Here is a 25946-nt window from a genome sequence, read left to right as displayed (position 1 = left end):
TTGCGAAAAAAAGGGTCAAAAAAGATTTTATTCAAGTTTTTAATCTGATAGCACTTGTGTTGATAAGTGTTGACCTGCACGACAGGAAGTGACATCACGAGTCTGTGATCTCAGGTGTTCATGGCTCCAGAGAAGGACGCGAGACAAGGCTTCATGCCGGTCCAGAACCCGGTCCAGAACCCGGTCCGGTCCATCTTCCAGAACTCCAGGGAGAACCTCAGGTGAATATTAAGAGCTTTGAAGATAAACACGTTCTTCACGTCACGCGTGTCTCTCAGGAGTGAAGGATTGTGGGAAGAGAGCGAGGACAGCGAGGGCCCCTGCAGCACCGTCTGACTCCAGCACCGGTTCTGAGCTCCTGGTCCTTTGGTATCGATCCGTTGATCCATTGATCCATTGATCGGCGGCGATCGGAGAATTGATGACGTCATTTATGATTTTTTTTTTTGAGACATTAATATTGAAATGATTGACAGATGGAATAATTCTAAAATCAACAATGAATGTGTGAAGAAAATGATGCATTCACTGACCTCGGGTTTGTTATGGTGCGTTCAAGACTGTAGGATATTTTTATTACTACACGAGAAACTGAATGAACAAAAAAGTGTAAATTCTGGGATTTGTTGCTTCACTTTTAGTTTTGAACTCATTTAACACGTTTGTATCGTTTATTATGTTTTTTTTTAATGTGTTTTTGAGGTTTTGTCTCATTTATTGTCCTTTTAAATTTGTGTTTGAGTTTTTTATTGTTTATTGTTCTTTAAAATTGTGTGTTTTTGAGTTTTGTATTGTTTATTGTTCTTTAAAATGTGTGTTTTTGAGTTTTGTATCGTTTATTGTTCTTTAAAATGTGTGTTTTTGAGTTTTATATTGTTTATTGTTCTTTAAAATGTGTGTTTTTGAGTTTTATATCGTTTATTTTTCTTTAAAATGTGTGTTTTTGAGTTTTATATTGTTTATTGTTCTTTAAAATGTGTGTTTTTGAGTTTTGTATCGTTTATTGTTCTTTAAAATGTATGTTTTTGAGTTTTGTATCGTTTATTGTTCTTTAAAATGTGTGTTTTTGAGTTTTGTATCGTTTATTGTTCTTTAAAATGTGTTTTTGAGTTTTATATCGTTTATTGTTCTTTAAAATGTGTGTTTTTGAGTTTTGTATCGTTTATTGTTCTTTAAAATTTGTGTTTGAGTTTTCTATTGTTTATTCTTTAAAATGTTGTTGAGTTTTGTACGTTTGTTTTTTAAAATGTGTATTTTTGAATTTTGTATTTATTATTATTTGTGTTTTGTATCATTTAGTTTCCGTAAATGTTTTTTTTTTTTAATACAGTTTGATTTTCTTTCATAGTTGTGCGATCAATAAAAAAAAGGTACTTTTGTGTTGAAGTTCCGACAACAAACGCCACGAAGGAGAGAATAAAGAAGAGGAACAAAGTACAAAATAAGACTGGGTGATTTATTAATCTCATCAAGACCATTAATACAAAGCAGTTAAAAGGCCACATACCATCAAATCAAGCTGGATCGCTCTGGCGCCCCCCAGAGGAGAAAACATCCCGTCAGGCTCCACCAACCACCAATACTGACTCCGTGGGAAACGATGGTTGAAGTGCTACGACGTTACGACGCGCGACTCTGAGGGCGAACAGCTGAGCTGCTGGTGTCGTGTCTCAGTCTCAACAGTACAGCCTAAAGTGCACAAAGTGTTTTCTCCAAAATAAAAACCGTCCTCGACGCTCGTTCGGGTTCGAACGCCGACGTCTGAGGAATCTTTTTACAAAGTCTTTGAAAAATCGAAACAAAAACAAACAAAAAGGCGATTAGTCGACGTAGAAAGTGAAGCGTCGTCTGTAAGTGCTCGGCGTGTTCTCGGCGTGTTCTCGGCGTGTTCTCGGCGTGTTCTCGGCGTGTTCTCGGCGTGTTCTCGGCGTGTTCTCGGCGTGTTCTCGCTCGACGATGGCTTCCAAACACGTCCAGTGTCGAGATCGTCCGTCTGCGTCTCCAAGTCACGCGAGATCACGACAAAAGTCACTTTATACAAATTATTTCGTGAGCGTACTCGTGTTATGTATGTACACAGTATCCACAGACATGTACAGGTTCATAGTGTATAGCTTTGTTCTAAACTTAGGCAACTTTTCGGAGAGTTTTTTGTCTTTTTCTGTGAAGTAGAAAAACAAACTAAAAGGCACATCTGCGCGTTTTTCATGGATTTTTTCCTTGTTTTTCTGGTGAAGCAGATCAGCGTCGAGCAGCTTTGGTCTGTGAAGCCATCAGAAGATGATGCAACACTTACATGTTAACACTTTTAATCTGAAATGTTGTTTTTAAGCTTTTATTTTTTAAATTGACACATTTAATTCCACAATTACTTTATTAAATGGTTGAATTCAATCATTTTTTTTTAATATAATTGAATTATTTTTTATTTATTTTCTTAAATAGTTTGATTATTACGCTGTTTAAATAAATATTTTTGTAAATTTCTATTTGCATTTTAAATTCTATATATAAATGCTGGTGTAATGGAGTCACCAGACCAAAGCAACAGAGCGACTGGATGGACGATCAACACGATCGGTCGTCCGCTCTGTGCTCTGTTGCTTTGGTCTGGTGGCTCCATTACACCAGCATTTATATATGGAATTAAAAAGACTATAAATTCAAATATATTACATTTGGAATATTTATTTTTAAATCAATGGAATTTGAAGTTTTTTTCTAAATTAAATTATAAAAACTCAACCTTTTACTTTAGACATTATTTAATGAATTATTAAAAATAATAATTAAATGCTTGAAAAACGACAACATTTCAGTTAAAAAAAAAGTATTAACATTTAAAAATGTTGGATTCGTTCGATCACCTGAGGCCACGGATTCACCAACATATTGGTCTGCATTGACGACTGGATGGGGGGGTCATGGGGGGGTCACGGGGGGGTCAAGAGCACAGTGTGGGACAGCAGCTTCGTGGTGATCAGTTAAGACATCAGCTGAGAACGTGGCAGACGCCCCTCGAGCGCGCGCGGGGGGGGGGGGGGGGGGGGGGGTTCCTACCTTCGGACCCGCTTCACCCCCAAGCGTGATGTGCAAACCAAGAGTTCCCTGCGAGGACAGGAGCCTGGGGTCAGAGGTCACGGCTGTAGGAGTTCATAAAGGCAACGTTTGTGGCCGCGGAAACCAAAACAAAGCGGGCGGGGGGGGGTCGGGGGGGTCAGGGGTCGAGCTCCTCCTCTTGATACAGTCACAGTGAAGTAGGAGGAGCTGAAGTTTCCTTTTGTTACTCCTCGATGAATCCCTTAATCCCTGCATAACATAAGACTTTGGCAACGGATTCAACGCAGGAAACGCGTTCGAATCCTCAAAGAAACGTCAAAAGTTTTGAGGCGACAAAAGACTTTTTCCTCGTCCTCGCTTCTCGCGCGTCGCCCCGGCACGCCGGGCGCTCGTTGGCACCGAGGGTTGGATGAAGGCGGAGCTACTGGTCCCCTGAGAGGCGGAGCCAAAGACGGGAGGCGTCTCCGCTTCGGCGGCGGCGGCGTCGAGTCCATCGCGCCCGCGAGTGAAAGCGTGAGAGCCGTCGCTCATTGGCTGCCGTCGGTGTTCTCCACCAATGAGAGGCCTTGTAGCGGCTGCTGCAGCAGCTCCCTTTTGTACGTCTTTGGCGGGAGTTTGGGGAGCTGGGGGCTGGAGTTGTGTCTCGGGGGGACGGGCGGCGCCGCGAAGGGGACGGGCAGCGGACACAGGCTGTTCTGGCTGGCGCTGCAGCTCCGGCGAGGGACGCGAGGCGACGGCGTGCTGGGCGGCGTGTTGGGCGAGCTGGGCGAGCTGCTGCCGAAGTCCCAGTGGTAGCGCCCCACGGGGGTGGGGGGCATGCTGAGCGGGTAGTTGATGAAGATCTCCGGGGGGCGCTGAGGCACCGGCGGAGGCGTGTCGGGCAGGGGGTCCCTCGGGGGCGGCGGCGGCGGGCTGGGCAGGGGTCCGTCCACCGGGCCGTTGAAGACCTGCTGGCGGGGCTGGATCCTCGGGAGCGGCGGAGGAAGCCGAGGAGGGATGGCTGGAGGACTGTCGCCCCTGGAGCTCAGCTGTGAGGAGGAACATCCGTGAGACCAAACATATCGTAACATTTGTTTTCAAACCAGAATATGTCCAAACATCAGCTTTAAAAGCTGCTGGACTCACTGTATCCTCTCGTCCTCAGTCATCACTACTTTCATTTGTTTTCAAACCAAAATATGTCCAAACATCAGCCTTAAAAGCTGCTGGACTCACTGTATCCTCTCGTCCTCAGTCATCACGATCATTTCATTCTTCCTTTAGTTGCAAAGGAAGTAATGACTGCTGCCATCTAGTGACCGGATGTTTAATCGTTTTTCTTACCTTGGGTTCGAAGACGGGGTCTTTCCTGCGGGGGGGCAGTGGGGGGGGCTTCTGCAGCTCCTCGCTGAGCTGGTGCAGACATGACACCGACTCTGTAGGAACATGGTCAACATGAACATGATCAACATGAACATGATCAACATGAACATGATCAACATGAACATGGTCAACATGAACATGATCAACATGAACATGATCAACATGAACATGATCAACATGAACATGGTCAACATGAACATGATCAACATGAACATGATCAACATGAACATGATCAACATGAACATGATCAACATGAACATGATCAACATGAACATGGTCAACATGAACATGGTCAACATGAACATGATCAACATGAACATGATCAACATGAACATGATCAACATGAACATGATCAACATGAACATGATCAACATGAACATGGTCAACATGAACATGATCAACATGAACATGATCAACATGAACATGATCAACATGAACATGATCAACATGAACATGGTCAACATGAACATGATCAACATGAACATGATCAACATGAACATGATCAACATGAACATGATCAACATGAACATGATCAACATGAACATGATCAACATGAACATGGTCAACATGAACATGATCAACATGAACATGATCAACATGAACATGATCAACATGAACATGATCAACATGAACATGGTCAACATGAACATGATCAACATGAACATGATCAACATGAACATGATCAACATGAACATGGTCAACATGAACATGATCAACATGAACATGGTCAACATGAACATGATCAACATGAACATGATCAACATGAACATGATCAACATGAACATGATCAACATGAACATGATCAACATGAACATGATCAACATGAACATGATCAACATGAACATGATCAACATGAACATGATCAACATGAACATGATCAACATGAACATGATCAACATGAACATGGTCAACATGAACATGATCAACATGAACATGATCAACATGAACATGGTCAACATGAACATGATCAACATGAACATGATCAACATGAACATGATCAACATGAACATGGTCAACATGAACATGATCAACATGAACATGATCAACATGAACATGATCAACATGAACATGATCAACATGAACATGATCAACATGAACATGATCAACATGAACATGATCAACATGAACATGATCAACATGAACATGATCAACATGAACATGGTCAACATGAACATGATCAACATGAACATGATCAACATGAACATGATCAACATGAACATGATCAACATGAACATGATCAACATGAACATGATCAACATGAACATGGTCAACATGAACATGATCAACATGAACATGATCAACATGAACATGATCAACATGAACATGATCAACATGAACATGGTCAACATGAACATGATCAACATGAACATGATCAACATGAACATGATCAACATGAACATGGTCAACATGAACATGATCAACATGAACATGATCAACATGAACATGATCAACATGAACATGGTCAACATGAACATGATCAACATGAACATGATCAACATGAACATGGTCAACATGAACATGATCAACATGAACATGGTCAACATGAACATGATCAACATGAACATGATCAACATGAACATGATCAACATGAACATGGTCAACATGAACATGATCAACATGAACATGGTCAACATGAACATGATCAACATGAACATGATCAACATGAACATGATCAACATGAACATGATCAACATGAACATGATCAACATGAACATGATCAACATGAACATGATCAACATGAACATGATCAACATGAACATGGTCAACATGAACATGGTCAACATGAACATGATCAACATGAACATGATCAACATAAACATGATCAACATGAACATGATCAACATGAACATGATCAACATGAACATGATCAACATGAACATGATCAACATGAACATGATCAACATGAACATGGTCAACATGAACATGATCAACATGAACATGATCAACATGAACATGATCAACATGAACATGATCAACATGAACATGGTCAACATGAACATGATCAACATGAACATGATCAACATGAACATGATCAACATGAACATGGTCAACATGAACATGATCAACATGAACATGATCAACATGAACATGATCAACATAAACATGATCAACATGAACATGATCAACATGAACATGATCAACATGAACATGATCAACATGAACATGATCAACATGAACATGATCAACATGAACATGGTCAACATGAACATGATCAACATGAACATGATCAACATGAACATGGTCAACATGAACATGATCAACATGAACATGGTCAACATGAACATGATCAACATGAACATGATCAACATGAACATGATCAACATGAACATGATCAACATGAACATGATCAACATGAACATGATCAACATGAACATGATCAACATGAACATGATCAACATGAACATGATCAACATGAACATGATCAACATGAACATGATCAACATGAACATGGTCAACATGAACATGATCAACATGAACATGATCAACATGAACATGGTCAACATGAACATGATCAACATGAACATGATCAACATGAACATGATCAACATGAACATGGTCAACATGAACATGATCAACATGAACATGATCAACATGAACATGATCAACATGAACATGATCAACATGAACATGATCAACATGAACATGATCAACATGAACATGATCAACATGAACATGATCAACATGAACATGGTCAACATGAACATGATCAACATGAACATGATCAACATGAACATGATCAACATGAACATGATCAACATGAACATGATCAACATGAACATGATCAACATGAACATGGTCAACATGAACATGATCAACATGAACATGATCAACATGAACATGATCAACATGAACATGATCAACATGAACATGGTCAACATGAACATGATCAACATGAACATGATCAACATGAACATGATCAACATGAACATGGTCAACATGAACATGATCAACATGAACATGATCAACATGAACATGATCAACATGAACATGGTCAACATGAACATGATCAACATGAACATGATCAACATGAACATGGTCAACATGAACATGATCAACATGAACATGGTCAACATGAACATGATCAACATGAACATGATCAACATGAACATGATCAACATGAACATGGTCAACATGAACATGATCAACATGAACATGGTCAACATGAACATGATCAACATGAACATGATCAACATGAACATGATCAACATGAACATGATCAACATGAACATGATCAACATGAACATGATCAACATGAACATGATCAACATGAACATGATCAACATGAACATGGTCAACATGAACATGGTCAACATGAACATGATCAACATGAACATGATCAACATAAACATGATCAACATGAACATGATCAACATGAACATGATCAACATGAACATGATCAACATGAACATGATCAACATGAACATGATCAACATGAACATGGTCAACATGAACATGATCAACATGAACATGATCAACATGAACATGATCAACATGAACATGATCAACATGAACATGGTCAACATGAACATGATCAACATGAACATGATCAACATGAACATGATCAACATGAACATGGTCAACATGAACATGATCAACATGAACATGATCAACATGAACATGATCAACATAAACATGATCAACATGAACATGATCAACATGAACATGATCAACATGAACATGGTCAACATGAACATGGTCAACATGAACATGGTCAACATGAACATGATCAACATGAACATGATCAACATGAACATGATCAACATGAACATGATCAACATGAACATGGTCAACATGAACATGATCAACATGAACATGATCAACATGAACATGATCAACATGAACATGATCAACATGAACATGATCAACATGAACATGATCAACATGAACATGGTCAACATGAACATGGTCAACATGAACATGATCAACATGAACATGATCAACATGAACATGATCAACATGAACATGATCAACATGAACATGGTCAACATGAACATGATCAACATGAACATGATCAACATGAACATGATCAACATGAACATGATCAACATGAACATGGTCAACATGAACATGATCAACATGAACATGGTCAACATGAACATGATCAACATGAACATGATCAACATGAACATGATCAACATGAACATGGTCAACATGAACATGATCAACATGAACATGGTCAACATGAACATGATCAACATGAACATGATCAACATGAACATGATCAACATGAACATGATCAACATGAACATGATCAACATGAACATGATCAACATGAACATGATCAACATGAACATGATCAACATGAACATGGTCAACATGAACATGATCAACATGAACATGGTCAACATGAACATGATCAACATGAACATGATCAACATGAACATGATCAACATGAACATGGTCAACATGAACATGATCAACATGAACATGGTCAACATGAACATGGTCAACATGAACATGATCAACATGAACATGATCAACATGAACATGATCAACATGAACATGATCAACATGAACATGATCAACATGAACATGGTCAACATGAACATGATCAACATGAACATGGTCAACATGAACATGATCAACATGAACATGATCAACATGAACATGATCAACATGAACATGATCAACATGAATATGATCAACATGAACATGGTCAACATGAACATGATCAACATGAACATGGTCAACATGAACATGATCAACATGAACATGATCAACATGAACATGATCAACATGAACATGGTCAACATGAACATGATCAACATGAACATGGTCAACATGAACATGATCAACATGAACATGATCAACATGAACATGATCAACATGAACATGATCAACATGAACATACGTGTGGAGAACAAACCGGGAGAAAAGACTCACTTGACGACGGCAGGTGAACCGGAGCGAAGATGGAGTTGGAACCTGAGGAGAGAAGAACGGGTCATGCGTGTAGAACGGGTCACGCGTGTAGAACGGGTCACGCGTGTAGAACGGGTCACGCGTGTAGAACGGGTCACACGTGTTCTCCAGACACCGGGTCAAGACTCACCGCCGTAGGAGCTGCTGAGGTCGTGGTCCATGAAGACCGAGCTGAGGTCCGAGGAGGCGGACTGCGGGGGGGTGGGCGTGTTGGGCGAGGTGGGCACGGAGGCGGACGCCTGAGGCTCGGGCTCCGTCTCGGCGATGCTCCTGAAGGTGATCTTGTGAGGAGGCTCCCTCTCCAGAGGGACCGGGTGGCCCTTCAGGGTCCCCGAGGTAGACGTTCTCACGGGCCGGATCCCGGGGGACTTCAGGGTGTACATGGTCTTCCTGGGCTGAAGGGTTGATGAAACAGTGTGGTCAACAAACTAAAAACCATCAATGAACTAAAAATCATCAATGAACTAAAAACCATCACTGAACTAAAAATCATCAATGAACTAAAAACCATCAATGAACTAAAAATCATCAATGAACTAAAAACCATCAATGAACTAAAAGCCATCAATGAACTAAAAACCATCAATGAACTAAAAATCATCAATGAACTAAAAACCATCAATGAACTAAAAATCATCAATGAACTAAAAACCATCAATGAACTAAAAATCATCAATGAACTAAAAATCATCAATGAACTAAAAATCATCACACTATTTAATAAAAACATCAAGGTCACACAAACTAAATAAAAACACAGGAAATAAACTAAAAAATAACAACAAGAAAACTAATTTTTTAAAAAGTATCACGTGAATGAACTAAAAAACATCAGAGTCAATAAAAAGTTAAATTAACATCTCAGTCAATTAATTAAAAAAATGTATAAAAGTCAACAAACTAAAAACATCAGTTAATTAATAAAAAATATATATAAAAGTCAACAAACTAAAAAAACATCAGTTAATTAATTTAAAAAATATATATAAGTCAACAAACTAAAAAAACATCAGTTAATTAATTTAAAAAATATATAAAAGTCAACAAACTAAAAAAACATCAGTTAATTAATAAAAAATATATATAAAAGTCAACAAACTAAAAAAACATCAGTTAATTAATAAAAAATATATATAAAAGTCAACAAACTAAAAAAACATCAGTTAATTAATAAAAAATATATATAAAAGTCAACAAACTAAAAAAACAACAGTTAATTAATAAAAAATATATAAAAGTCAACAAACTAAAAAAACAACAATTAATTAATAAAAAATATATATAAAAGTCAACAAACTAAAAAAACATCAGTCAATTAATAAAAAAAATTAAAAAAAGTCAAAAACTAAAAAAACATCAGTTAATTAATTAAAAAAATATATAAAAGTCAACAAACTAAAAAAACATCAGTTAATTAATTAAAAAAATATATAAAAGTCAACAAACTAAAAAAACATCAGTTAATTAATTAAAAATATATATAAAAGTCAACAAACTAAAAAAACATCAGTTAATTAATTAAAAAAATATATAAAAGTCAACAAACTAAAAAAACATCAGTTAATTAATTAAAAAAATATATAAAAGTCAACAAACTAAAAAAACATCAGTTAATTAATTTAAAAAATATATAAAAGTCAACAAACTAAAAAAACATCAGTTAATTAATAAAAAATATATAAAAGTCATCAAACTAAAAAAACATCAGTTAATTAATTTAAAAAATATATAAAAGTCAACAAACTAAAAAAACATCAGTTAATTAATAAAAAATATATAAAAGTCAACAAACTAAAAAAACAACAGTTAATTAATAAAAAATATATAAAAGTCAACAAACTAAAAAAACATCAGTTAATTAATTAATAAAAAATATATAAAAGTCAACAAACTAAAAAAACATCAGTTAATTAATTAAAAAAATATATAAAAGTCAACAAACTAAAAAAACATCAGTTAATTAATTTAAAAAATATATAAAAGTCAACAAACTAAAAAAACATAAGTTAATTAATTAAAAATATATATAAAAGTCAACAAACTAAAAAAACATCAGTTAATTAATTAAAAAAATATATAAAAGTCAACAAACTAAAAAAACATCAGTCAATTAATTAAAAAAATATATAAAAGTCAACAAACTAAAAAAAACATCAGTTAATTAATTAAAAAAATATATAAAAGTCAACAAACTAAAAAAACATCAGTTAATTAATAAAAAATATATAAAAGTCATCAAACTAAAAAAACATCAGTTAATTAATTAAAAAATATATATAAAAGTCAACAAACTAAAAAAACATCAGTTAATTAATTTAAAAAATATATAAAAGTCATCAAACTAAAAAAACATCAGTTAATTAATTAAAAAAATATATAAAAGTCATCAAACTAAAAAAACATCAGTTAATTAATTTAAAAAATATATAAAAGTCAACAAACTAAAAAAACATCAGTCAATTAATTTAAAATATATATAAAAGTCATCAAACTAAAAAAACATCAGTTAATTAATTTAAAAAATATATAAAAGTCAAAAAACTAAAAAAACATCAGTTAATTAATTTAAAAAATATATAAAAGTCAACAAACTAAAAAAACATCAGTTAATTAATTAAAAAAATATATAAAAGTCAACAAACTAAAAAAACATCAGTTAATTAATTTAAAAAATATATAAAAGTCAACAAACTAAAAAAACATAAGTTAATTAATTAAAAATATATATAAAAGTCAACAAACTAAAAAAACATCAGTTAATTAATTAAAAAAATATATAAAAGTCAACAAACTAAAAAAACATCAGTCAATTAATTAAAAAAATATATAAAAGTCAACAAACTAAAAAAACATCAGTTAATTAATTAAAAAAATATATAAAAGTCAACAAACTAAAAAAACATCAGTTAATTAATAAAAAATATATAAAAGTCATCAAACTAAAAAAACATCAGTTAATTAATTAAAAAATATATATAAAAGTCAACAAACTAAAAAAACATCAGTTAATTAATTTAAAAAATATATAAAAGTCATCAAACTAAAAAAACATCAGTTAATTAATTAAAAAAATATATAAAAGTCATCAAACTAAAAAAACATCAGTTAATTAATTTAAAAAATATATAAAAGTCAACAAACTAAAAAAACATCAGTCAATTAATTTAAAATATATATAAAAGTCATCAAACTAAAAAAACATCAGTTAATTAATTTAAAAAATATATAAAAGTCAAAAAACTAAAAAAACATCAGTTAATTAATAAAAAATATATATAAAAGTCAACAAACTAAAAAAAACATCAGTTAATTAATTTAAAAAATATATAAAAGTCAACAAACTTAAAAAAAACATCAGTTAATTAATTTAAAAAATATCTAAAAGTCAACAAACTAAAAATACATCAGTTAATTAATAAAAAATATATATAAAAGTCAACAAACTAAAAAAACATCAGTTAATTAATTTAAAAAATATATAAAAGTCAACAAACTAAAAGAACATTAAAGTCAATTAATTAAAATAATATATAAAAGTCAACAACAACATGATATTTAAGTAAAATAAAAGTTTCTTGGTTAAAAAAAAGGAAAGGAAGAAGTCAAAAAACTAAAAAGAACAAAACATCCTGTTAAATAAATTAAAAGATAAACCATCGCAGTCAATTAACAAATAATAACACGTTATTAACTAAAAAAAAACATCAAGGTCAAGCACCTACAAAAACCCATGATGTTCACAAAGACAACAGGAAGTGGTCGAGCAGCAGAAACACTTACGAATCGAGGCGCTTGTTTACAGTTGCGAGGCTCGATCTCCATCGACATGTTGAATAAATAATCCGCGAACTCTTTATCGCCCTTGTTCCCCATCGGGTTGAGATTCTCGAAGAACCTCTGAGGGACACAACGGGAGGAGAAGTTTCAGCTTTAATCTAATTCTAAATCCTTTTCGAAAGACGGCGAGGACTCACCCTGATGTCGTACTCCACCTTCAGGCAGTACGGCTGGTTCTGGTACTGCTGGATCTCGCCCGTGATCTCCGCCACTTTCCTCCTCTTGCTGAAGTTGATCAGCTCTTTGCCGTGACGTTTGAGGAAGTCGGGGTTCCCCTCCTCCGTCTTCAGAATGTTGGTCAGGTAGATCCCTGTGGAGCAGAACATCTGGCTAGGATCTCTTCAGGTCGGATCTTGAGAGGCAGACGTACCGAAGAAAGGCACACAGGGTGGGTTTATTGACTTGAGTTTGGCTAAGTATTTCTTTAGGTGGTCTTGGCTCAGTTCCACGGCCTCCTCCAGGATCCTCTTCTTCCTCTCGGGGATTGCCTGGAAAAAACCAAAACATTTTGAGGTTTCAACCTTTTTTATTGCAGCTCCAACACGTAACAACACACGACCGATGCAGGGAAACTAACTTCGACCTGAAGCCTTTGCCTCTTGGCTCAGCTCTTTTCATACTAATAAGGCCGCAGTGAAGAGGCTTCAGACAAATGGAGGACGACGCGTCAATCAACTGTCATCAGTGACTTCTCCGTGAAGATCGACTTCACAGATTTTTAAGTGAATTATTGAACATAAAACTATTTATAGTTTTAGGGTTTTTTTTGTGACTAGATAAAATAAAACAATAAATGAAAGAAACGATCATGTGAAAGAGTATTTGTGTGTATTTACATTTTTACTAAGGCTGCAAGATATATATATATATAAAAAATAAATATCGATATTGTGATATTGGCTCGTGCGATATACATATGGAAAACATGTGATAATTTATCATTTTTAATTGTATAAATCAAGCATTTTCTTAAATACACACTTCGACCAATCAGTGTCACGTTCTGTAAAGTTGTCAATTTGTACTTCTATGTCTCGTTGTTGTTTACGTCTCTGTCCGTCTGTGAACTGTGCGGCACAGCTAGCTAGGCTCGGTTGCTATGGCGAAGTAAAACTAACTTATGCTCTAGTCAAACACTAGTGATCCAGTGAAGTAATACTAACTTATGCTCTAGTCAAACACTAGTGATCCAGTGAAGTAATACTAACTTGTGATCTAGTCAAACACTAGTGATCCAGTGAAGTAATACTAACTTGTGATCTAGTCAAACACTAGTGATCCAGTGAAGTAATACTAACTTATGATCTAGTCAAACACTAGTGATCCAGTGAAGTAATACTAACTTATGATCTAGTCAAACACTAGTGATCCAGTGAAGTAATACTAACTTGTGATCTAGTCAAACACTAGTGATCCAGTGAAGTAATACTAACTTATGATCTAGTCAAACACTAGTGATCCAGTGAAGTAATACTAACTTATGATCTAGTCAAACACTAGTGATCCAGTGAAGTAATACTAACTTATGATCTAGTCAAACACTAGTGATCCAGTGAAGTAATACTAACTTGTGATCTAGTCAAACACTAGTGATCCAGTGAAGTAAAACTATCTTATGATCTAGTCAAACACTAGTGATCCAGTGAAGTAATACTAACTTCTGATCTAGTCAAACACTAGTGATCCAGTGAAGTAATACTAACTTATGATCTAGTCAAACACTAGTGATCCAGTGAAGTAATACTAACTTATGATCTAGTCAAACACTAGTGATCCAGTCACTCGTCTCTTTCAACCTCCTTTGTTAAAGTAACATATTGTAAGAACTTTTCATCTCGTCTCAGTTGTTTTCTTAGAAGATCGTGAACTTCAAACAAACCTGTCCGTCTTCACCGTATGCTAACGAGCTAAGTTGTTAGCGTCATTTATAAAGTGTTATAAACAAGTGTAAACCTGTCCGTCTTCACCGTATGCTAACGAGCTAAGTTGTTAGCATCATTTATAAAGTGTTATAAACAAGTGTAAACCTGTCCGTCTTCACCGTATGCTAACGAGCTAAGTTGTTTAATTTATGCGTCATTTATAAAGTGTTATGTGTGCGTCTTCACCGTATGCTAACGAGCTAAGTTGTTAGCATCATTTATAAAGTGTTATAAACAAGTGTAAACCTGTCCGTCTTCACCGTATGCTAACGAGCTAAGTTGTTAGCATCATTTATAAAGTGTTATAAACAAGTGTAAACCTGTCCGTCTTCACCGTATGCTAACGAGCTAAGTTGTTTCATTTATGCGTCATTTATAAAGTGTTAAGTGTGCGTGTACAAGGAGGTGGATTTATAATTGATTTGGTGATAGCGCAACGCGCCGGCGGCTCCTCTCTGATGTCGCTCAGTTTGGCGGGAAACCGATGCAAGTCCCGCGAGACTGAGCGTTAGAAGAGATACTTTTCTACGATCGTGTCGACACCGAAGCGTGTAAATAATCGAAAGGGAAATATCATAGTTTTCCTTCTTTAAACCCCCGGACCTTCACTACAGTACTCGCTCCTGCGGCTACATTTTTAGGTGAAATAAAAAAATATTGCATTAATATCAATATCGCATTTCAAGACACCAATATTGTGCAGCCCTACTTTTTACTATATATAAAATTCGATTTGTTTAGTTTTTTTTTGTAATGTTTTTATTTAAAAATATATTTTTCAAGTACAAAAAACGACAAAAACCTCATTTAAAAGTGATGCGTGTCTAACTTCCTGCTCCCTGCTCACCTCAAACGTGTGGTCCAGCCTGTAGACCGGCACAGAGTTGATGGCACTGACCACCTCCAGGACTCCGTTGAAGTTGTTGAGCTCCTGGAAGACCTGCAGGATCTCGATGACGCGCGTCAACATGGCCACCCTCTCGTCCAGGTTCATGGTCTCCACGATGCGCCTGCGACGGCAACATGTTGAGACTCGAGATCGTCGGAGAAAAATAAAACCTTTCAACTCACTTCTCGAACCACAGCGTGAGGTTGGTGGTGTGGCGGATCATGCGGAGCAGGTTCGGGGAGTTCTTCTCCTTGTCCTCTTTGGTCCAGACGCTGCCGACCAGCTCGGACGGACGGACGGCTCTACGCACCAGAACCACAGATCAAACACTTGCAGAGACACCAGCCCATGACTCACTTTTTATCCAAAAATGTTTATATATATATCTTCAAAAGATATATATATTTCTAGATTTTCCAAATTATCATCTTGTATAGAAGAGAATCAGTGACTTCAGAATATTCAATGTTCCATTTAGAATCCGTTATTGAAATGTTATATTTTTAAGCATTAAAACATATGTATTGAAGGCTGAATTTGTTTTTTATCGAATACCATGATTCAAGATCAAGTCACATGATCGTCTGCGTGTCACATGATTGGCTGAAGGTTCAATCCAGTAGCTCGGTGCTCTGTTGGTTCGGTCTGGTGACTCCATTATACCAACATTTAAATACTGAATTAGAAAAATATTGAAAATGTATAATTGCATTATTGATATAAGAATATCAAACTCTGTGTTAAAAAGTATTTAATCATTTTGAAAATATTAAAAAATGTTTTATTCGACTATTAAAAAAACAAAAGTAATGTTTCTATATAAAAATGTTTGAATTCAAAAATCAGTGCATTAAAAAAAAAAACATTTCAATTAATATACATCCATATACATTATATATATAAATATATATATATATATATATATACAAACACACACATGTGTTGTGTGGGTTTCCTCCCACAGTCCAAAAACATACAGAGGTTGATTGAGAACTTTGGGAAATTGTCCGTAGGTATGAGTGTGTGTGTGAATGGTTGTGTGTCTGTGTGTGTGTCCTGTGACAGACTGGCGTCCTGTCCAGGGTGTCCCCTGCCTCTCGACCAATGAAACTGGGAGACTCCAGTCTCCCCGCGACCCCCATAAGGGATAAAGCGGTAGAAAATGACACTTCTGCTCTCACCTGTACAGCTCTGATTCCAGCAGAGTCAGCTGACGTGCGATCTCGATGGGGTGAAGGGTCATGAGGTCAAAGGAGTCCACCTGACCGGCCCTGCAGATGTGCCACTCCACGGGCGGGGGCGGGCTCTCGAAGGTGATGTTGTGACTGACGCCGTTGGACTGCGTCTGCAGCTTCCTCTTGATGATCTTGTTGATGGACTCCACCCACTTCCTCATCGACTTCCCTGGAAGACCAACGACAGTGAGCCTCGCTGCTCGTTTCAACTCGTGGCACAAACACAGAGCAGAAACATCCGAGGCGCCCTGAGGGCCGACGGTTCCAGGAACACACTGAAGAGAGTCTCACCTCTCAGCTGGATCTTGGTGGTGATGTATTCTTCTAACTGACACCTCAGCTCTGGATCGTTTTCAAAGTCGTAGAAATGATGCTCGACCCACTGACGGAAAACGTTGAGGACCCTGAGGAGGTGAAAGAACATCTGCTTAAGCTCCGGCGTCATCCTACACGTGACGCCATCCAACAGAGCGATGGATGACGTTCATAATGACGATGCCTCCGGTGGAGAGACTTCACAGACTGACGCACGGGTGACGAGGTCCAGGTAAAACAAGAACACGGATTCAAGTTTATATATCGCCTCACCTGAGTTGAACAGGTTGAACGTATTCTTTCCGGAACCTCTGGAGTTCAGCTGCCATGGGTTGGTCACCGTTCCAGAGCGCCTGTCGGTCCTCCTCGGTGGGCTCCGGCTCTGGGATCTCGATCCTGAGTTACATAAACGATGGTTAGACGAACATGAAGTCAGTAAATACAGCTCTGGTTTATTCCAGGGGCTATGATCAGAAAAGCTTCCGCATGAAACCGTTTTTAAACTTATTTAATAACATCTATTTCAACTTGATAACTTAGAACTTCTCAGAAGCATTAAGTGGAACAACTCCCATAATGCTTTGCCGCCCAGACAACCAATCACAGCTGTCGATCCCTTTTGACTTAGCAGCTAGTGTTGTGATAGTGTAGTAACAAGTATATATGTGTAGTATTGTCCAGTACTTGACTCTGGTGTTGTGATAGTGTAGTAACAAGTATATATGTGTAGTATTGTCCAGTACTTGACTCTGGTGTTGTGATAGTGTAGTAACAAGTATATATGTGTAGTATTGTCCAGTACTTGACTCTGGTGTTGTGATAGTGTAGTAAAAAGTATATATGTGTAGTATTGTCCAGTACTTGACTCTGGTGTTGTGATAGTGTAGTAACAAGTATATATGTGTAGTATTGTCCAGTACTTGACTCTGGTGTTGTAGTATTTACAGACCACATGAATCTTGACAAAGTCGTAACTGCTTTCATTTGTTTTCAAACCGAAATATGTCCAAACATCAGCTTTAAAAGCTGCTGGACTCACTGTATCCTCTCGTCCCCAGTCATTTGACAGGATTTCATTTTTTCTTTAGCTTATGACTTCTGCCATCTAGAGGCCGGAAGTTAAATTGCAACACAAATGCTGTGAATATTTGCATGATAATTGTGAATTTAAAAAAATGTAAACACACTTTATTGAAACATAAACCACAAACAAAACAGTGCTTTCAAAAAACGTCAAAAGAAATCTTGAAATATATCACTGTATCCATATTTTTACCAGCCCTATTAAATACTGTGGTTGTTTATGTGTATCTGCCGTTTGAATAAATCATGCGTTTGTAACAGAGTGAAGGAAGACGAGGATATCGCAACAATATAAACTATATCATATAATTACATGTCATACCGGGATGAGCCTGTAGGTGGCGACGTACCTGTCGATGAGCAGCGAGAGCAGCTCCTGTGGTTTGCAGAAGGATCGGTACGTGGTGAGAAATGTGCGAACGAAGTTGGGATCTGTGGACGGACGAGGAAGGTCAAAGGTCAAGGGTCAGGCGGCGAAAGGGCGGACGGTGAACGAAACGACGCGCTCTTACCGGCGTACATGTGGTACGTGAGGCGTTCTATGAGCTTGACCACGGTGCCGGCCTTGATGATGGGGATCCCGGTCTTGCTCTGGACCTTGTCCTCGAACACGATGTTCTCCTCCGAGTCCTGCACGGCGAAGCGGTAGACCTCCGGCGAGGGGAGCCTCAGAGGGTGCGCCTGCTCCTCGTGCTGCAGCACCGTGTCCAGCATGCGGTCCAGGGTGGACCGGTACTGCAGCGTCACCAGCGCCGCCATCCACGCCGCCTTCTCCTCGGCGGTCCGCGCGCAGAACACCGCGCAGTTCTCGTCCTTGCCGATGAGCTCGAAGGCGTGGCCGGGGTCCGGCGAGTCCTCGCGGTCCACGATGCGGATCTTCCTCAGCACGAACTTCTCCTTCAGGCGGTACTCGGCGCCGCTGCCGGACCCCGGGAGCCGCGAGCTCTGGTTGGCCTTGCAGCTGATCATGAGCCCGTCGAACAGGAAGTTGTGGCGCTCGTGCTTGGCGCCGGCGCGCAGCAGCGGGCCCTCCAGGATGAACTCGCTGCAGCACTGACCGATGTCCTTGCCCTCCCAGCCGTCGATGCTCTTCTGGATCTCGTTCATGCGTTTGATGGCCAGTTGTTTGCTACGGACCTGCCTGCTGTACAGGCGGTACAAGGGCTCGCTGAGGACGAGGAGACACGGTTCTCAACAGACGTTCTCCTCATCTTCGTGTGAGGTTTAAAGACGTACCCGGGCTTGCGGCGAGGCTGGTGTTTGGCGTAGATGCGCTCGACGCTGCACTGAAGGTTGAGCAGCGCCGTGATCGCCTGCTTCAGACATTCTCGGTCGTCTTGATCTTCGCTGCGCTCCTGAAGTTGCTGCAACGTCAGGAACACAAAAAATGAAGATGAGCTTATTATTAACTATTAACTTATTAGAATTTATTCTCCTAAAGGGAAACGTTACGTTGTGTGATGAGCTCGGTGTTCGATTGGTTGAGTCTGGTCAAATGAAACTGTTCATGCTGATTATTTTTTTTAATGTTGGAATCAAATTGAATTAAATAAAAAAGAAATAAGGAGAATAGAACCAGAATATGAGAATATGTTTTAAAAATGTAAATAAAAGCGTTCAAAATAAAATGGAAATGTTTAATTCTATTATAATAAATTCTGAGGGCGCAAAAAATACTTAGTTCGAGCCCAAAGAAAGAAAAAGAGACCAATAAAATGGAGGGAAAATATTGTAAATGACAAATTGTTGAAAGTATAAGATACTAAGAGTAAATATTAATAATTGAATATATTCAATTTTTTCTACATTTCTATTGAAAGCACTTCATTTCATAATATTTATTATATTACTAATAAAGATGATATTTTATGTTGGATATATTTTAGCCATGTATCGTTTTTGATTGTTAAAGCGCTTTGTGACCCTGGTTTAGAAAGATCTTTAGGAATAACTATTACTTACTTACTTGGATTTAAGGTTCAATACAATGAAATATAAAGTGCAAAAAAGTGGTGTTTATTTTTATAAAGAGTTGACATTTTCTAACCATCACAAGGAACTGAAGATAAAGTAGATTCACCAAATTCAACACATGAACTCTTGCCTAAGAATGAATTAAATCCAGGAATAAAATATGGAAAAACTTTGTAAAATCATTTGTAATAAAAGAGATTTTTGCACCAAACCCAATTTTTGGTTTTGTATTGTATTTCATTTTTCTTGCGCATGTACTCGTTTTATTTTGATGTTTTTCTGTACTTATTTGACAAGACGTGATAAATAAATGGAATAAGGAAAATTAAATTCCATGTTATAACAATAATAATACAAGCATTTAACCTTTGGTTATCTCAGGGTCACGGTGACCCGGAGGCCAGAACAAATGCGTCTGAGGTATCCCTTGTGTCGTCTCTGGGTCAAGGTGTACATATCCAGTGGTGGAGGTCGTTCATCTTTACACATTTAAATCTAATGTTTGAGACGTTTAAAAAAAGATAAACACCTTTAATTAACCGGCTTTAATATGCATTTTTATGATTAAATATTTGAATATCACGAGTGTCCCATTTGTTGAGCTGACCTTGAAGTAATATTTGTTACGTAATATCGAGAATTATAAATTCATTTATTCACAGTTTCTCTCCTTCAAAGAAAGTCAAGCCGGCAACAACAGCACGTACCTGTAGAAGTTCAAAATAGTGCATACAATGGTACACAGGGACCATCATCAGCTGCGGGAGGACGTACTGGACCGCCTCCTTGAAGCCTTCAGCCACAGACTGAAAACACAGAACACAAGATACTATTCATGTTCATGTACACCCCAGGAATGATAGAGAGAGGATGAGATTTCTCCAACAGTCGTCAAAATCTAGTTTCTAACGTTGACTTCAAACCGGTATCAACGAGAGCAACTCGGGACACAAAGGAGTATTTCAACGAAGGTTGTCCGCGTCGGTTGATGGACGAGTGACTACGTGAGGCTGTGAGGTAACCCGAGAGCGGGTGGTCATGATATCCATTTAGATCTCCAGTTCCCCTGATAGACGACTCGGAATCAATACGCGAGTACTCAAGACTCCACAGCAGCGGCAGCACCGTCTGCTCCAGGAGAGCTGGAAACAACGCTGGAAAAATGTCGGGTTTTAGGTCAGAACTATGGCCGCACGATATTGCGAGTACTGTACTGTAGTGGAGGTATGTGGGTTTATAGATGGAAAACGATGCGATATTTACCTTTTTTTTTTATTTCGGCTCTTCTGTGCCGACATGATCGTAGATAAATATCACTTATAACGTTATAATATACTGAGCCGGCAAGACGCGTCGCCGTAGCAACCGAGCCTAGCAAGCTGCGCCGCACAGCTCACAGACGGACGGAGACGTAAACAACAACGAGACATAGAAGTACAAATTGACAACTTTACAGAACGTGACACTGATTGGTCGAAGTGTGTATTTAAGAAATGCTTGATTTATACAATAAAAAATGATAAATTATCACATGTTTTTCGATGCATTTCGCACAAGCCGTAATATCAATATTTTTTCAATATATCGTGCAGCTCTACTTCTGTCCGTTACAAAACATCGTGAAGCATTGTTGTGTATAAATACTGCAACAGCAACAAGAGGAGCTTATTGTAGAGTGTTCCTTTGAGCAATGTATAGAAGTATATCAGTGTCATCAGAATATTGAACGGTTGAATCCAACATTTCAGATGTTTTTTTAATTGAAATTATGTTTTTGATCATGTGCTTCCGAAGCGTCTCTTGATCGTACCGTTTGCATTATTGTACGAACATTTTTAAACCAAATTTAAAAGGCAAGAATTATTCATTTTCAAAATATTTGAAGTTTAGTTCATTGTTTTTTTTTAAACAATTCAACTTTTCCAATCAGAAATGATCGAAGTCAAGCATTTTTAATGTTAAATTCTGATGGAACTGAAATCCTTCCACATAGTGCGTCTCTTTTGAGATTTTTCCCCCTTTTTTAATCCACCAAAAAGTACATCAATTATGAAACAAGGCTTTTGTGGAACTAAAGTCAGACGAATAAATCATTAAAATAGAAAAAAGAAGTTGCAGAAAAGCCCCTTTTTTCAACACTAATGCAAGTCTCAGGTTTGAAGTCTGGAGTCAAGACTGTGAGGTCTGTGAGAAAATACTCTGGGAGGATTATACAGTGATCACCAAGGCCTTGTAAAAGAAAAACTGGTCTGTTGAGGAAGTGGGACTAAAATCACTCAAACAAGCAGAGCAACTCATTCATGGACACACTTCCACCTATGGATTCTTCGGGGGAAAAAAAGGATGAAAAAGATCGAAGGAAATACCAGCACTGGAAGGAAAAAGGTGTCTCTGGGAACATCACGGGTGCGACGTGTGGCCAGAGGAAGCTGACGTTTAATGGAACTGAGGAACCAATTAAAAGCCACTATTCCGTCCTTTTATCCAGACGCTGGTGTCATGAGTCTAAATATAAACGTCAAGATTCTGCTGTGAAAAGAGCAGCAGGGACGCCGTGTTCCCATCAAGTGGAGGTACGAGGCTGCTTGAACCCGTGTCACGGCTTCTACGCTCTTAATTCACGTCTCATTCTCACCATGAAATACGCCTCAGGCGCCCCCCCCACACACACACCCCTCGCCGCCACTTCCTCCCGGAGAGAAAAATGGCCTGCAGTGTGGCTGCCTGAGCTATTTTTAAAAGTCTATGCAATTTAGCCACAATAGCAGACGCTGCCGAGGCTGAGTGCTGCACACACACGTCTGACGGGGGAGGAGGGAGGAAGGATGGAAGGAGGGATGGAAGGAGGGATGGAAGGAGGCTGGAGCTTGTGTCAAGAGAGTAGGAAGTTGTCAGGGAAGCAACATGAACCGAGCCTTTGGCTCAGGCTTCGCTACGAGGACGCAGGACAAGTATTGATTCAGGAAAATACAATAAAATATAAGTTACTTTGAGGAAAATCAGGGACGGCAACAAAAGTTACTCCTTTCTACAGATATATTTTGAAACAAGCACAAAATGCACTATTTTTTATTGAAATTTAGTTTACTATGTTCATGAATAAAGAACAAATGTGCTCCATTTAACTTAGACATTCCTCGTCAACGGAAAATTAATTTAAAGTGAATTTATTTATGATCATTCACATCATTTTTTCAAGAGCAAAAAAAGGGCCACCGATGACCGAGGGGCCAAGATTCAGACGTGCCTGCTAAGATTTTCCTTAAACATTATTTTGAAAATTCTTTTTTCACTTCCTGCAAACCAGTCTCAGGCCTTTCTATGCCTTAATGAGTCTGATCTTAAAAAAAAGCTTTTGACAGTAAAGTATTGTGAGAGGAATTTAATATATTAAATGATTGAAGCTGTGTCTGTCCTAATCATCTCCAATTACCTTTTTTATAATTATAGCTTATCTTTAAACCGGCTTTAAAGGTCAAATTAATCTGCTTTTATTTTTGAATTCAGAATCAGAATCATCAGAATCCTTTATTTGTCCCGCGAGGGGAAATTCGGTTTAAACAGCAATATACAAAAAATAAAAACACCCAGAAATGAAAAAAAATCTAAATAGAATAGAATAAAAATCTGCCCTATATTATATATATACACTAACATATTTACAAAAATAACAAGAAGAAAAAGAAAAGGTGCAGTTAAATAATTATCTTGGTGTGTTCTTGTTGTGGAGTCTGATGGCAGCAGGGAGGAAGGACCTGCAGTACCTCTCCCTCACACACCTGGGATGAAGCATCCTATCACTGATGGAGCTCCTCAATGCCCTCAGTGTGTGCTGGAGAGGGTGAGATAAGTTCTTCCTCATGGAGGCCAGCTTGCTCTGTATCCTCCTCCCAGACACTTCCTCCACAGGATCCAGAATTGATCCATTTTAAAGCGCTTGAGGAGCTGCAGAAAAGTACTTGGTGGAGTTTAAACTCTCCTTCATAAAATCATACACACAAAGTTGACGAGTATCTAGTTTTACTAAACATGAGGGAAAATCACTTCATTACGAGAGAAAAAAAAATCCAACTTCCCGTCAGTTTGAGTGAAGCCATTAAAGCTCCATCTCACTGTTACACTTCACCGTTCACAGCGTTAACAGTGAAAATACGCAGAGTGTGGGAAAACCAGAGCAGAGCTGGTAATAAAAGGTCTGCTGGAGGAGAAATACTTTCTCAGGACCCTCGTTGTTTTGACAAAAAACACGAGCGCAGACTCGGGATCGACCTGCCGGGACCACATCACGACACGATCTCCTGGAACATTATATTAACATGCAGCAGCGTCGCTACCATCTGAACCTGGTCGGACTCTGCGCTCCCGAGCCTGAGAAAACAGCGTCTTCAAAGGCGGAGCAAGTGCACCCCACCAGGAACACTTCAATACGACTCTTGTGAGGAATGTCCAGATAAAACAAAGCCGCGATCAAACTGCACACAGGATGCTTTCCATTCTTTCATCGTATTCCACAAGACAACCAGGTTCGTCTCAAACACGACTGGGATTTTCAAACAACAAACAGAGAGAGTTCAGGACGTCAACGTTGAGTCCAACATCATCATGTCATTTTGCTACAAATAAAACAATCATCACAAATCGGGTTCATTTTCAATATCGATTAAAGGTTTTTTTTCAGAATATCTTTGAATGAAACAGGGATCTTCGACGCATCAAAAGTCACAGGTTAATGTTACCTCAGAGGAAATACCAGTTTTTTTCAAAATAAAACAACTTTCAGACAGTTTGTTTATTTTCTGTGCGACCCAGTTACCAATGCCTCACGGACTGGTAATTGTCCCCGGACCAGGAGTTTGAAACCACTGCCCTTAACCCTGCCTGGTAGTTTATAAGGAAGACACATTATATCAGCAAACCCCTCGATTAAATGACTTAATTCTACGCGTCGCTTTCCTCTTTACGCAGAATTGTACAAAATTATGAAAAGATTTGATCTCAATTATTGAAATTATTCGAAGAACTTTGATATATGTTCTTTATCTTTAGACTTGGATTGTATCATCTTGTTCTTTCTCTTTGTTCTTGTTCTTGATTTATTTTTATGAATAATTTGTCTATTGCTGTGGCTAAGTGGCTAAATAATCACTAAAGTTCTACCTAACCTCAATTAATATCTTCTTTATCTAATGTTGTTTAATTCCATTTGGTGATCAATTGTGTTTTTATGCCACGATTTTCGGTTAAAAAAAAAACAAATTTGTAATGATATAGTTAAGAAGCAGCAGGAGAATATTGCTCCTTATACAAGAAGAAAAAAGAATAATCCATCAACCAATATTCACATGA

General features: G+C 37.8%; 2 protein-coding genes across 2 annotated transcripts in view; one reads left to right on the top strand and one right to left on the bottom strand.

Moving 5' to 3' along the window:
- The window catches only part of LOC148060161 (uncharacterized), a 30917-nt gene extending 27557 nt beyond the window's left edge, over window positions 1-3360 (top strand). Inside the window, exons 11-12 of the mRNA XM_087779337.1 lie at window positions 115-221; window positions 279-3360. Of these exons, the coding sequence (XP_087635463.1) occupies window positions 115-221; window positions 279-336 (165 nt within the window). The 3' untranslated portion in view covers window positions 337-3360. The remainder of the gene's footprint in view (window positions 1-114; window positions 222-278) is intronic.
- A 79-nt stretch (window positions 3361-3439) lies between these two features.
- sos2 (son of sevenless homolog 2 (Drosophila)) overlaps window positions 3440-25946 on the bottom strand; it is a 38664-nt gene continuing 16157 nt past the window's right edge. Inside the window, exons 8-23 of the mRNA XM_087779336.1 lie at window positions 21308-21406; window positions 19863-19990; window positions 19139-19794; window positions 18977-19058; window positions 17817-17939; window positions 17520-17632; window positions 17175-17397; window positions 16176-16295; window positions 15952-16114; window positions 13553-13670; window positions 13320-13492; window positions 13126-13242; window positions 9476-9740; window positions 9307-9348; window positions 4384-4475; window positions 3440-4088 (exon numbers count right to left, since the gene is read on the bottom strand). Of these exons, the coding sequence (XP_087635462.1) occupies window positions 3588-4088; window positions 4384-4475; window positions 9307-9348; window positions 9476-9740; window positions 13126-13242; window positions 13320-13492; window positions 13553-13670; window positions 15952-16114; window positions 16176-16295; window positions 17175-17397; window positions 17520-17632; window positions 17817-17939; window positions 18977-19058; window positions 19139-19794; window positions 19863-19990; window positions 21308-21406 (3015 nt within the window). The 3' untranslated portion in view covers window positions 3440-3587. The remainder of the gene's footprint in view (window positions 4089-4383; window positions 4476-9306; window positions 9349-9475; window positions 9741-13125; window positions 13243-13319; window positions 13493-13552; window positions 13671-15951; window positions 16115-16175; window positions 16296-17174; window positions 17398-17519; window positions 17633-17816; window positions 17940-18976; window positions 19059-19138; window positions 19795-19862; window positions 19991-21307; window positions 21407-25946) is intronic.

Source organism: Callionymus lyra, chromosome 18, assembly GCF_982586985.1.
Source record: "Callionymus lyra chromosome 18, fCalLyr1.hap1.1, whole genome shotgun sequence".
Lineage (NCBI taxonomy): Eukaryota > Metazoa > Chordata > Actinopteri > Syngnathiformes > Callionymidae > Callionymus > Callionymus lyra.
The sequence above is the reverse complement of the archived record's forward strand: the minus strand, read 5'-3'. Positions and strand labels throughout refer to the sequence as shown.